Source organism: Xiphophorus couchianus, chromosome 14, assembly GCF_001444195.1.
Source record: "Xiphophorus couchianus chromosome 14, X_couchianus-1.0, whole genome shotgun sequence".
In the NCBI taxonomy this organism is placed as follows: Eukaryota; Metazoa; Chordata; class Actinopteri; order Cyprinodontiformes; family Poeciliidae; genus Xiphophorus; species Xiphophorus couchianus.
In genome coordinates, this window is record NC_040241.1 from 18,202,308 (window position 1) to 18,217,062 (window position 14,755).

At 33.4% G+C, this 14,755-nt stretch overlaps 2 protein-coding genes and 1 long non-coding RNA gene across 3 annotated transcripts; 2 read left to right on the forward strand and 1 right to left on the reverse strand.

Annotated features, from left to right (window-relative positions):
* The first annotated feature begins 2,458 nt into the window (after positions 1 to 2,458).
* Positions 2,459 to 14,417, forward strand: LOC114157879 (receptor-type tyrosine-protein phosphatase H-like). The gene is made up of 8 exons (XM_028039050.1): positions 2,459 to 2,660; positions 3,274 to 3,374; positions 10,706 to 10,862; positions 11,543 to 11,800; positions 12,788 to 13,045; positions 13,341 to 13,346; positions 13,540 to 13,619; positions 13,702 to 14,417. Exons 1-8 carry the CDS (start codon positions 2,459 to 2,461, stop codon positions 13,762 to 13,764), a joined length of 1,125 nt encoding a protein of 374 aa, XP_027894851.1. The 3' UTR covers positions 13,765 to 14,417.
* Positions 3,961 to 9,273, forward strand: LOC114157376 (L-selectin-like). The gene is made up of 4 exons (XM_028038297.1): positions 3,961 to 4,307; positions 8,360 to 8,530; positions 8,742 to 8,975; positions 9,068 to 9,273. Exons 1-4 carry the CDS (start codon positions 4,274 to 4,276, stop codon positions 9,169 to 9,171), a joined length of 543 nt encoding a protein of 180 aa, XP_027894098.1. The 5' UTR covers positions 3,961 to 4,273; the 3' UTR covers positions 9,172 to 9,273.
* LOC114157380 (uncharacterized) lies at positions 6,487 to 8,345 on the reverse strand. The gene is made up of 2 exons (XR_003598136.1): positions 8,226 to 8,345; positions 6,487 to 7,354 (listed from the first exon to the last, which is right to left on the reverse strand). It is a non-coding gene; the product is annotated as an uncharacterized LOC114157380 (long non-coding RNA).
* Positions 14,418 to 14,755: the final 338 nt, after the last annotated feature.

Below are 14,755 nucleotides of genomic sequence, written 5' to 3' on the forward strand. Positions count from 1 at the left end.
GCACACAAACTTTTCCATCATTAACTCTCCACCCATCGAAAGCTTGTGCTGCACTTCCCTGTTCTTCTGTCTGTCATGGTTTTGTTGCGGTGCTCTATCCACATTCATGATCGCTCTCAGGAGAAAGCTTAAATAAAGGTTTATGAAAGATGATAATAATGAATATGATGAGAACTGGAATCAAAAATTCTGGACATTACATGGTGGCTCAGTTCTGAGGATAAGAGTGAGGAAAGTTCACAAATTAATATGAGGAGGATTTTTATGGAGCAGAGGAAAATAAGCAATTTCAAGATGTAAAAATAATGTTTGCCTCTAGGAATCTAAAGTCCCCAAAGTTTCCACAATGTAATTGCCCCATTATATTAGTTCCATGACAAAGTTTCAACTCAATGAAAACATGAGCAATTTTTCAGTGACAAACATAATGATTGATCATTTTCCATTCTTCAACTGACTGGAGATGACAAACAGCCAGCAGTTTCCTTAATGTGCCAAAGTTTATTTGATGTTAAAGCAAAACTAAAATAATTAATCATGAAACGAAAAGATCCTTATTGTAGACTAAGGTACTTCTTAATATCTGCTCCACTCCATCTCTTTTTACATCTTGGATAACTTTATTAGTCAAATAGCTTTTGATGTATAAACATTATCAGTTATTGATTACTGTGTTTTGCCTCTTAGATAATGCCTTTGCTTTGCTTCTACACAAAAAATAGTCACATCTTCTACGAGTATCCACAATAATCTCTTTAAAAGAATAAATTTTCTATCCTAACAAAAACAACTACTGCATACTGTTTTATAAAGAAATGACTGGTATTCATTACAGTTAAAGAGGTTCTGGTTATTTGTTTTTGAGAAATGTCGTTTGTCAGGAACCTTTAGTTTAAGAACAAGGAAATGTTTGCTATATTCAGACTCATGCTGAGATGATCTATGCACAGATATAGAGTCTGTCAACTACAATTTGTGCACTTATTTAAATAACTAAATAATTTAGAGGTTTAAATGGTTATTTAAAGCATAACTTTAACATATATCTGTGGCTGTGCCTGTTTTCACCTACCTACACCTACTGCTTTTTGTTTTACATTTTTGATAGCTTTATTGTGTAAAATCAAATACCAAATAGTGCATTTGCAGAGCTGCTTCCTTGTTAAGATAACAATTCTCTTCATATGCTTGTTTTTCATTTTTTTCATTTTTTGTAAATTCCATGTTATATAACAATATCTTAAATACAGGTAGAGAGTGTATATGTTTTTATGTTTTTGTGTGAAACTAAGAGTAGCGTCCTAGTTCAGACTTTTTTTTTTTGCAACAGTTTTCAAAGTATTGAAATTTGCTTAAAAACATTGAAGCAGTCAGCAAATGGGCAATAGGTTCCAACACTTAGTACTACATGCACTAAGTTATGTAGATTACTGGAACATTGTTTTTCATAAAAGTCATTTAAAATAAAATTTTTTCAAAGCTCCAAAAAACACAGACGTAGCAGCAGAGTGATGCTTATCAAATAAATATTTTCAAGAAATTGTCTGCTGCATTTTTATTTTGCTTTTTGGTCTCTTTCTCCTGTTTCTGCCTTTTGCCCTTAGAGCCTCAAGAAAAAAGGATTACCACATGGTTGCAATCAAGCAGTGAGAAAATTGTCAACTGTAATTATGATAATTATGATTTTTTCTTCCTGCTCAGAAGAATTTGATCATAAGTTTGCCAATAAATTTCTACAAGAATTAACTTTGAAAATTATATCTTAAACTTGTCCAGTGCTTGGTAGCCTATCAACACTATAGGTAGATTTCTCATAGCTACACATGATGACCAACAGGACCAATTGGAAAATAAAGATGTAATCATCTTTATTTTTGATCACATTTTTAATTGTTTTTACAGCAGTATTTTTATATAATTATAATTATGTAAAGGCAAAAGAAATGAACTCTGACAGTAGACAGTAAATTTTTACATGTAATCCTGCTTCTTAACTGATTGAGGACAACAAAAGTCCTGAATTGGCAGTAGTGCATGTCTGTTCCAGTTTAAAAGGTATTTTTGCAATGGACTGTTGACTGTCATATATTAGAGGCCTATGGTCATTTGAATTGCACAACAAGTTGTCTATATTCGTTCTTTCTGTCTGAGCAGTGACGAATATTTTAATAGCTTAATAGCCTGCTTAAGCTATTAAGCTTAAATTTAATTTAAGCTTTAATTTAAAGCCTTTTCTTGGCTAATTTAAGCCTAGAAAAGGCTTTAAATTAACCTAGAAAAGGCCCAGAAGACTAGAAAAGATAGGAGTTTAGTTTTATTAAGATTTCCATAACCCACTACTATTGAGTAAACTACTAAAAGAGTCACATGCACTCACGGGTGTATTGCCATAAAGCATTGAATCACACTCAATTATAGCACTTTTTCTGAATGTTTATTTTCAATACCAAATTTCAAAATGCAGTGGAATAAAATCAACAACATCACCAACTTTGTTCTCCAGTTTAACGGCACAGAGAAATTCATCAGAGCACCAGCTGGAAATGGACCAGTGACTTACACAGTCTCATCTCTCACTGCTGGAAATAAATACACATTCACTCTCTTCTCTATGTTTGAGAACGTCAGAAGCAGTGGAGTACAATATGAAGCTGCAACTGGTTAATAAAATGACCATAATTACCCTTTCAACAACAAAGTCTTTAGTAATTCCTGAAATAGTTTTTTCATGTGTGATGAGCGAAAACATGTTGAACAAGCATAGTTTTAAACTTCTAAAATGTGATGAAAGTCAATGATTTCTTACATTTATTTTTAGAATACAACATTGAGACAACCATGGTTAAAATATGAAAAGACTACAAATAGGACTTAAATGCAAACTTGTTATTTTACCATTTGAGCAAAATTATTTAATTTGGTTATGGAAGAGCCTTCATTACATATGTATACATATCATGATGGAAGTAGTGCTGGTGTTTGAAAGTCAAACTTTTTAATCAAAGAGCAAAACTCAAAATTAACTGATCTCTGACCTTAATTTTATGCATTAGAATTTGAACATAGCAGTATGTTTTACTTCACCATCTTGTTTTCTTGTTTTATTTTAATTTTATAAAATATTGCTACTTGATTTAAAATTGTTTTTAACTAAATAATTTTCTGGTTTAAGATTTTAGGACATGTTATTTCAACATTGGTTTAAAATACTATCTTTTGCTTGATAAAAATGTGTAAAAAATGAATTGATCTTTTTTTCCTCTTTTGTCTCAGTACCTAAAAATGCAGAAGACTTCAGGTCATCAAATCAAGATGAGAGCAGCATCACTCTGCAGTGGAATAAAATCAACAACAGCACCAGTTTTGTTCTCCAGTTTAACAGCATGCAGATGTTCATCAGAGCACCAGATGGAGATGGACCAGTAACTCACACCGTCTCATCTCTAGCTGCTGGAACCAGATATACATTCACTCTCTTCTCTGTGTTTGAGAACATCAAAAGCAGTGGAGTACAACTTGCTGCTGTCACTGGTATGAATATAAAGTACATTCATTTATTAACAACGAAGGTAAACAATTTCTCTTAAAAAATCTTCAAAATCGTGTTGGACCATCAAGGATTCAAACCTGCTAAAGTCACACTTAACAATAAATCCAAATTGCAATTTAATGGGAAAAATACTTTTCCCTGAGATAAATATAATCTTTGGACTTTTTCTGTATTTACAGAATGTGTCCAAAGTTAACTGAAAGTACTAATGGTGTAAGTTTGACAGTTTTTATTTTGTTGTATTAATAATGAAGAGTATGCTGTTTTAGATCGGCAAAATGACTTTTTTGCAACACTAGTAAAAATATATGGATTAAGTAGGACATTTGCAGATGCATAGGATGACATTTTCTCTCCAAATTCCAAGAGTTGTGCTTTAAAATATGCACTTCTATGTGGTAAAAAAGCCTTAATGCAAAGTGAATTTCCATGAACTCTGGTGTTGTTAAATACTGGTGCATCAAATTACATTTCTCTGCTTTGTTGCCTGATATCTTTTGTTTTCAAAATACGCTCATCCTCATTCCTGTACTGTCAGATGCTGGCAACTGTTTGCCAGACCCACCTCAAATACCTATAAACATGCAGTACTTCTCAGGATTTTGTTAAGGTGTGCTTTGCAGCTTATAGGTTATTAGCTTGTATAAGTTGTGAAAAACATTCATAGTGTTTGGATTTAGAAGATATTATCTGGATACTTTATTTTTTCTCAAGGTTTTACTGATGGATTTCAGGCTCATCCTGTTTGGGCTCACAGGTTGGTATCTTATTCTGACTTCTAATAATATTTTTTCTTTTGGTAATTTTTTCACAATGAGAAACTGAGACAGAGAGGAAATGTAAGGCAAAAGTTAAAATCAAGTTGTGTTAAAAATTTGTGTTACACATTTGTGTTAACACAAATGTGTAACACTTAATAGCTTCTTCAGAGACCTAATTCAAACAGTTTTATCTTGCAGTTATGATTTGTGTTAAGTGTGATAAGACAATGTGTTTGTAAGTTGATTATGAAATGTGTCTGTTAAATTGAGTGAATAAACTAAATATGTGATTAGCACTTTCACCTCAATGCAAAGAAGGCCAAGGTTCAAATCCCACCTGGGTTCTTCCTACATGTTCTTTTTCTTTGTCTTACTTTCTCCAACATCCCTGATGTACAGGATATCTGTCCAAGATAAAATCAAGTCAAAACCAGACATGAAATGTGCTGAACAAAAATGATCAATTTGGCTTTTTTCTTACTGCTTGACACTAAATCTGACTAAACGTTTCTGAAACATTCATGTCCATTAGGATAATCAATATTCACAAATTTTTTAATTCTGATCATATTCAGACGTTTGCATGCATTTCAATATTATTTAAGAGTTACTCTTTCAACCATATGACTAGGGTGAACCCATTTTAGGAGTATCAGTGTGATGATACCAGTGTCTTGTTTTGAATTATTGCTGAAATATTTCTAAATAAATCTTATTCATAATACTCTTTTGTGAAGTGAACCAGTCGCAAAACAACTAAACTGGTATTCTGTGTTTTGCAAGTTTCCACTTGATCCATCCAAATGTTCCTGCGTCCATTTTAAGCATTATCCATTTTGTTCATTTAGCCAGTGTTGAAACATACTCGTTTCACTTAGGAAAATCCAGAGCAGCTTTATTAAGTAACTTTACAAAGTTTTTAGCTTTTGTTCTGAAGCTTATATCCAAATGTTGTGGAGTCTCTCCTCCCTCCTAACTCGTGAGGGCTGACTATTCATATGATGGTAAAGCTTAAATATACTTGTTTAATTTGAAGATGAAGTGGGCACTTTTAGGCATCTGGAAATTTTACCAGATGAACCAGATTTGTTTCTTCTGTTCCTCTGATTTTGACTAACTTCTTTCCATTTCTCCAGGATGTCACTTAAGTAAGTAGTGTGTTTAAAATACATTCACAGGTTTACCTCTTTATAACTCTAACATTGGTTTACAAATGTTAAAGTTATAAAGCATCCTTAGCTGAGGTTTCTCTAATAGTTTAACAATATAGTAATCTTAGTTAACTTGAAGACAACTACAAAAAACTATTTCTTTTTCATTATTCTGACATTTAAAAAATGATTCTTAATACATTGTATGTAACTATCTAGTTCTAATTGTATACCTACTTTTGTTTGAATTTAAAAAATTTATGTTTTAATAATTTTTGCACATTTTGACTATTATAGTTTTGCTCCAAAACTATGGAGTTCCATTTGTGTCAAAAATAAGTAGAAGTCATATGTGTAGATGTTGTTGGTTTGTGTCATTCTTTGGTTGATGTCTATGGTCTTAGTGCTTTATGGATATGTCGATGTTGCATGTAGATGTTGCATATGTGTTCGCTGCATATGTACAGTGCAGACCAAAAGTTTGGACACACCTTTTAATTCAATGAGTTTCCTTTATTTTCATGACTATTGACATTGTAGATTCACACTGAAGGCATCAAAACTATGAATAACACATGTGGAAATATGCACTAAACAAAAAAGTGTAAAACAACTGAAAATAGCCCTTATATTCTAGTTTCTTCAAAGTAGCAACCTTTTGCTGTGATTACTGCTTTGCACACTCTGCATTTTCTTGATGAGCTTCAAGAGGTAGTCACCTGAAATGGTTTTCACTTCATAGCTGTGCCCTGTCAGGTTAATAAGTGGGATTTCTTGCCTTATAAATAGTCATGAAAATAAAGAAAACCCATTGAATTAGAAGGTGTGTCCAAACTTTTGGTCTGTACTGTATATATAGCATTTGTTATGACATAGACCAACAACATCTACACATATGACTTCTACTTATTTTTGACACAAATGGAATGTAAGTGCAGCAAGGTCTCACTAGTCTAGCCTCTTAAAGCTCTTTCGTACGCGACACATTTCTTCTAAAAAAAATAGAGGTCTTGAATCCAACAGTCATCTTTAAGTCTTTACTGAATTTAAGAGAAAATAAAAATAACAAACAGATTCACAACCAATAGAAAGTGACCAGACTTCTACAATGAGCAAGTACTTTCATCTTTCATAAACTAATTAGTCAATAACCAATCAAAAGACACCACGTAATAAGCTTAAGCACAATACAATTACAGATGCTTATCCTTTTCAAATAGCAGAGTAAAAAATTAAATTCACGTAAACACAAAATAACATTTTGTATTAAGTTCCAAAATGTATATATGGCTCCTACAGGGAACCCCATACACCCATAGTTTGGCGTTGTTTACCATTTGTGCATTGTCATGATTGCTATGTTTAATGGTGCAGACAGCTGTGGTTTCTGACACTGGCCATATGAGCAACCACCCAGGGCCTTATCTAAGTAGGGGCGACATGAGACCTCTGCAGATTGTGGCACAGAGATGGAAGCAAAGCAGAACAAAGAAGAGTTTGAATTGCTAATTATAATTTATTTCAGCTCTAAGCATTTAATATATAGGTGTTTTTAGGAGAATGTGGATCTTTCAGATCAATTTGAGAAGCAATTTTGATCATATTTCACATTTTATCGTGTCATGTAATGCGGGGCGCTGGTCTTGGCCTTGACTCGGTCTTGGTTTAGGTGGTCTTGACTACAACACTGCAAACTAGCTATTAAGGTTACTTTGTGGTTCCTTCATGTTTACCAAGTTCAATAAACATAAATCCTTTTAAACTAATAATGAACATTGCATTAAAACAAATGAAAGGTTTTAGGACAAACAAATTGTAGATGTGAATGTCAACATTGACAGTGACTCTCGCTGAAGAATACTTAACTCTCCACATCTTGTCATTTGGATACACTAATTGTAACCACTACTTAATTTAATTAGCAATAAACTCAGTAGGATAGTTACTTTTAGTTACAACTCAAGTTAATTTTTTTCTCCACACAAAAAAATAATAATCCAGGTAACATTAATTACCTTAATAAAATTAAGAATAAAACTTAAATTGTCCACCCTTATTAAAAAAAGCAAATTAATATTCAGAAAAATGAGGATAGGTTTTCTTAACTGTAGCTTTAAAACTCATGTCAACAAAAGAAATTACATATTCCAGTTAGTCCTTCAATATAACAGTTCAGTCAGTCAGTTCACTCAATGTGCACATAAATTGTCAATTTTGAAAATGTTCATGAACAAATAGTTTGTGGAATAAATTTTTTTAAAAGGATCGGGGGCTCCTTTTTTGTCCAATAAGCGTATCTGTAGTCAAAGCAAAACATCCAGCTCCAGCAGCACCATTCCCTCCGTCTTTCCTGGCTTCAGTCCGAGTCACAACGATGGCGGCGGGACCCTCCTGCTTCTGGAACTCCACTGGCTGGTTCAGATATCGGCCGTCCAAAAAAAAACAACCGGAGAAATCCCAGAACGGATTGTACACTATCCAGTTCAAAATAAACAAATTTCTTCCATATCACAGCAGCACTTATGAGTAGTAACTTCTCTACTTCTGCTGAAACGTGCTCAGTCTACGTAGTCTGCCATTTTTTTTCTTCTCCCCTCTGCCTTTCTCTTTTTCTCTCTTCTTCTCGTACCGACACGGAGAAATGTGAGTCTAGTGCCCTCTACAGGACATTCTAAGAATGTCCTGTAGAGTCCTGTTTTGTTAAACGCATATGTATGTATGTTAAACTCATACATACAGATCAGCATAGTTTATGGGGGTTACATAATAATAATAAAATGCTTTTAATCACTATTTTTGCTGACATTTTCCACAGAAAGAACACTTGGAATAAATAAGGAAGATGAATGCAATGCCTGTAATGCAATGCTGTTAAAGTTTAATTGGTTTTATTTCAGGTGCCATGCTCAGTGTTGCCTGTGCCCAAAGCCATCAGTACTACTTTGTGAATACTTCGCTTACGTGGAGAGACGCTCAGAGAGTCTGCAGACGGGACTACACTGATCTGGCCACCATTGAAAGCACAGCTGATGTTGATGATTTTTTAAGGACCACCTCCAATAATACAGGTGGGTTTTTAATTTGAAAATGGGTGAACAACGCATGTATAAACACAAACCCCACATTTCAAGCACTTTGAATTGCCTTGTTGCTGAAAATGTGCTATATAAATAAAACTACCTTTTCTTATGTTTTCATATCAGTGAAAGTTTTATCATATGAGTATAAACATGCTTCACTGCAGCTTTTTAATGTAATAAACTTTGTTTTATTATTTAGGCAAGGCATGGATAGGTCTTTATGATGACAAAATAAACAGCTGGAAATGGTCCCTAAATGACAGCAGCTTCTACAGTCCTGGAGAATATTCATTTAGGGACTGGGAACCTAACGAACCCAATAATTATTATGGACAACAGTATTGTGTTAGATTTTACGGTACTGCTTATAACTCTGTGGGCAGATGGGATGACATTGGGTGCACGGAGACAATACAATTTGTGTGCTATAATGGTAAGAGTATTTTATATATATTTATATATTTGAAAGATTATTATTATTTTCTTTTGGTTTTCTTATTCTACTTTTTGTGTATATATTTACAGGTACAGTAGGTGGATCACCATCCTATGTTTTGAGTAACATTTCACTAAACTGGACAGAAGCTCAGAAATTCTGCCGTACGAATTATGTTGACCTGGCCAGGTAAATAACAAGACGATATCTTAAAGCAAATACTGCATTAATGCATAATAATCTATAGAGAGAGGGATTGCAGTTCATGGATTCCAGACGTTTTCCTCTGGGTTTTTGTCTTGTACTTTAAGACAGTGGTCCCCGTACCGGGCCGCGCAAGACATAATGAACTACTTCCGGATCATTTATTTTGAAAATTCTAAACCGGATTGTATCGGTTACGTTTTTGCCTTTTTTATTTTTAAGCTGAATCAAAACACACTTTATTCCACAGCACATCTATTTGTTAAGTTTGTCAAAGTCAAGCATAACTGATCTACTTCTCTCTCAATTTTTTTTTTTTTTTCTTAGTTAAAATTTATTTAGCACCTTGCTATCTAGTTGTCATTTTACAGTTGTTCATGAAACTGCATACTTTGCTAGCTTTTAAAAGTTTAAATATGAACTTGCAACTTAATTTACCACTCACAAAAATGTATTTATTTTTCTAATTAAAAAAACATACATGTATATTTTAAAATCACTTGATTTTATTGTCAATTTAAATCTGACAAACTGAAGCAAAACAAAATACAGTATTTTGCAGCAGCAATATTTGCTTGTTACACAGAAGTCAAAGTATTGCAACTACAGTGAAAAATACTCAGATCTATAAGCATAACTGATCCATTTACAATCATGATAATATGACATTGAATACAATTAATTAAATAATCTTTACTAAAACAAAAGTACCCAAATGTCAAAGTTTCCAAACTGCATTCATATCAGTTAAAGACAGACAGAATGAAAAGGACAGATTTAGTGGACAGACACTCTCTCTGGCCTTCCTTCATTGCAGCTGTCCTCCTGTCTGTCTATTACAAATGAACAGGACAGATACAGAGATACAGGCAGAGAAAAAGACATACCGGGAGAAAGATGGAGTAAGAGAACTGATTGTATGTAAATGTGTAATTTTAACATTTTAAAAGTTCCACTGGTTCATAAAGGAGAAGAATGGAGACATGTGAGTTCACTGCTGTGTTTTGCATAAGTTGTCCTGTTGGTTGATGTCACTTTTCTGTTTGCAGCTTTTGTACTTCTTTCTGGGTTGAGGCCTATGAATCGCCTAGAAACAGATGGGAGACAGTTTAAAATTACCCTTTTGTTTTTAAGTACATATTACATTTTTAGATTAGATGTCTGTGAACTACCAAATATGTTTTGTAAAGGCATTACTGAAATAGTTCTCACCTATATAAGGTGAAATCTATCCTTTAACAACTTCTGTTCGAAGTTGTTAAAGCCTAAAGGCAATTTTAATATGTATATGCAGATGCACACAAACAGACCGCAATTCACTCATTTTTATAAATTGTTGTTATTTCTTTAACCAAACCCAATGTGAAATATAAGTTTTATGTCTGATAAAATTAATGCTTATATTGGAATATATATTGTGTCTGTGTGTGTTAGAACCTCAACCCTTCAGAGTATTGACACAAGATGAGACCAGCATCACTCTGATGTGGAACAAGATGAACATCACCAGCTTTGCTCTCCAGTTTAACGGCACAGAGACAAACATCAGTGCACCAGATGGAGATGGACCAGTAACTTACACAGTCACATCTCTGACTGCTGGAACTAGATATACATTCACTCTTTTCTATGTGTTTGAGAATATAAGAAACAGTCAAGGCCAACTGTCAGCTGTCACTGGTAAGTTATTTCACTGCACAAAGTAACTTTTCACACCATCACTGGTATTATTTTAAGAAAAACAAATTTATCTTATCTCTGAAACCCTACAGACTGTGAAAAATGGTTTGATTTCTCCTCTTTTTTAGTGTTTTTTGTGTATGTACTAGGTACTGAGACAAAACTTATAGATTCCAAACTATGACCAACTTCTCTGTTAGTCATCAGTTCAAACAGAAACTCAGGAGCAAATGCTTATGATTCCTCATGAAAAGCTCACATTGTTTCACCAGTACCCTGAACAATCAGAGCACTTCTTGTTTTCAATTAGTAGTAAAAACCCCTTAACCCTGATCCCTGGAAAATACAATGGAAAACAGAATGCAGAGAAGCTTTTGGTGCTTTTCTGCACCAATAGCAGTCAACTTAGGGGATTCAAATTCTGATTATTGTGCCTCCGGAGCCACTATGTTTAGTTGATTTGAATGATGTTGATATTTGGACAAATTAAATAGATGGTTGGAAGCAACATGATGTGGTTTTGAAAGTGAAAAGATGCAATGGAAAGATCAATAATGCTTAAAATGTACATAACATTACTACAATTTCTAGCTACAATTAAGAAACTGGCTACTCATAGATATACATGAAACCCCAACTGCAAAAACCTGAACTGAACATCTCCTTTTTTAAAAATTCAGCTCCTCGAAATGCAGAAGGACTTACAAAGTCAGGACAAGATGAGAGCAGCATCACTCTGCAGTGGAATAAAATCAACAACAGCACCAACTTTGTTCTCCAGTTTAACGGCAGAGAGACGTTCATCAGAGCACCAGATGGAGATGGACCAGTGATCCACACCATCTCATCTCTAGCTGCTGGAACCAGATACTCATTCAGTCTCTTCTCTGTGTTTGAGAACGTCAGAAGCAGTGGAGTACAACTTACTGCTGTCACTGGTATGAATATAAAATTCATTTATTTATTCACAACCAAGGCAAAAAAAATTTCCTCCAAAATCTTCAAAATCAGATTAAACCATCAATGATCTAAACCTGCAAACGTCACACTTAAAAATAAACCCAAACCTCAAATTTATGGGAAAACATACTTTACCCTGAGATCAATAAAATTTTTGGACTATTTCTAAAGCTACAAGATTTATCCAGTCAGCGTTAACTGGAAGTATTAATGGTGTAAGTTTGACAACTGTGCTGAAAAAAAAACCTCAGACTATTTTTATTGTCTTCCATTAACAATGAAAGGTACAATGTTTCTGATTGGTGAAACAACAAAAGTAATCTATTTTTTCAGATTAAGTTTGTTCGTTTGTAGATGCATAGAATGAGATTTTCTCTCCAAATTCCAAGAGTTGTGTTTTAAAATATGCAACTTTAAATTAAATCATGGAACCAAGCTGCTGTGAATAAATGCCTTATTTTATGGGCACAAGGTCTAAGGAATGAAAACACTAGTGGGGGGTTTTCTTTTTTACACATTGTCTAATGCTACATGCAATGAGAAAATAACACTATGAGCCAGAACATCAATTTGTACAAGGGTAAAAAGTACATTTTAACCCTCTTCAGTGTCTTTTAGTGATGGAGGAAATTAAGAATGGATGACCTTTGCTGCATGTTTTCCCCTTCTCTCATTACCTGCTTTCCTGTCTAATCATTCTGAAATAAAGGAAACTAGAGCCAATAAAACCTGAAAAAGGTGAATCAAACTCTCTTCATTCAGACAGCAAATCTCAAAATCAACTACTCTCTAACCTTTACTTTAACTAACCCTAATCTTTTGTTTTACTTCACCAGATTCTGCTTCTAGTATTAGAAATTGATAAAATATTGTTGCTTGATTTGGATCTGTTCCTAGTAGAATTATTTGGCTTGAGATTGTGGGACACATATCTTAACCATCACAATATTGTTTGTTTGTTTCAGTGCCAGAAAATGCAAAAGGCTTCAGAGCATCAGAACAAGATGACAGCAGAATCACTCTGCGGTGGAATAAAGTCGGCAGCAACATCAACTTTGTTCTGCAGTTTAACGGCACAGAGACATTCATCGGTGCACCAGATGTATATGGACCAGTGACCTACACAGTCACATCTCTGACCCCTCGTACAAACTACACATTCACTCTTTTCTCTGTGTTTGAAAATGTCAGAAGCAGTGGAGTCAGCATATTTGCAGCTACTGGTAAGATACTCAAATCTGTTGCATACTTCATGGTTTGCATTAAGTTACATTATTTTTCCCATAATCTCAAAGTTTCTGTTGTTTAATGGCTTGAATTTAACTGCAGCGCTTTGTGAATTATCTTTCAAGATATAAAAGTTGACCCAAGTCTTTTGTAGCACCTGTATTTATTATGTCTTACTGTTGTTGTTGTTCCTTTACTAGTTAATTACAAAAATTAATGATAGAAAATAAAATCATCCCAATATGTTTTTTTTCTTTTCATGTTAACAAAACTTCATTGACCAACAAACAGGTCCAAGTGAGTAAATAAAATTCTTTAGTTTTTCTTTTTTTCTTAGGATAATTACTTTTGTATCATATGAAAATGTAGATGTTTCAAATATTTATACTTAATTTGAAAACAGTTATCACATTATTCTTTAATAATCTGCAATTTAATAGATTTATCTTATTTTTGTGAATTATACATGTCTAATTTTTTTTGTCAACAGATTATGTTTTTGGATTGGATTTGAAGTTGGAGCTTCTAGAACAAATGACAAAATCAGAGATGGAAGACGCTTTGATAGAGGTAAGCTAATATCTATTTACATTTTTTATGTCTATTTGTGTCTTTTTTAACCTTTGACTCATACATTTATTTTTTAATCCAGCTCCTCAGAGAAAATAATCTGCCGCCACACATTACTCTGAAAATCATTTCCTCCAAACCATGAAATCACCGAGGGAATCAAATTCTGGATAATTCATCTGTAACATTGTTTCCTTTCCTTTCCATGAGGTTTATTTTATGTACTAATTTCAATTGTAATGTTGTTTTACAGAATTGACTTCCCTTTGGGTAATATTTTGATATCTTTTTGTTAAGAACTGAGTTAAGGTTTTCTTGTATTTTCATAAATCATATGTGTGCATTCTTCTGATTTTTTGCCTCTAAATAATGTTTTGGGGATCTATGAATTGTTTACTTGTATTGAAAAAAATATTTTGGGGGACATATTGAAATCTAGATGCAAAAGCTTGAAAAAACATGAAGAAAAGAAACCTAGGTGTGTGATGGTATGCACACATCTAGGTTGGCAAGCAAAACAAAGCAAAAGCATAAAAAAGTAAAACTTTGTTCAGTGTGACTCCATGTTGCTTCCCTGGTCATTAAACGTTTAAATACAGCTTTACAATCATATAAATGCAACAAATCATCATGGTAATGGGGAGAAACAAATGTTGTAAATAGGTATTGGGAAGAATTAACTTGAATATATGAATAAACTAAACTTATTTAGATGAAAATAAGAAAGAATCATTCCTCTCTCAAACATTTTAAAATGTAATCTGTGGGTAAATGGGGTGAATTAGGGCTCATATCAACTTTATCAGAACAAGAATCCAGAGAAACAACTCTACTAGTTTATTAATTATGGACCACTTATTCTTAAATATGGGGAACTAATATGTAGCTCTTGTACCTTTTCTTCTTTTGCTCTTCCTTTGATTTGTTATTTTGCTTGTATTTCTTTCTAATTCATGTAAAGCACTTTGAATTGCCTTGTTGCTGAAAATGTGCTATATTAATAAAATTACCTTACCTTACCCAGCTCGCAAGTGAAAGTTGAATGTTTGACATTTAAACATTCGAATGTTGAATTTTAATGTCTGAACATTCACTCCAAACAAAACGTTGTGGTGGTTAATATTTTTTTAAACAAA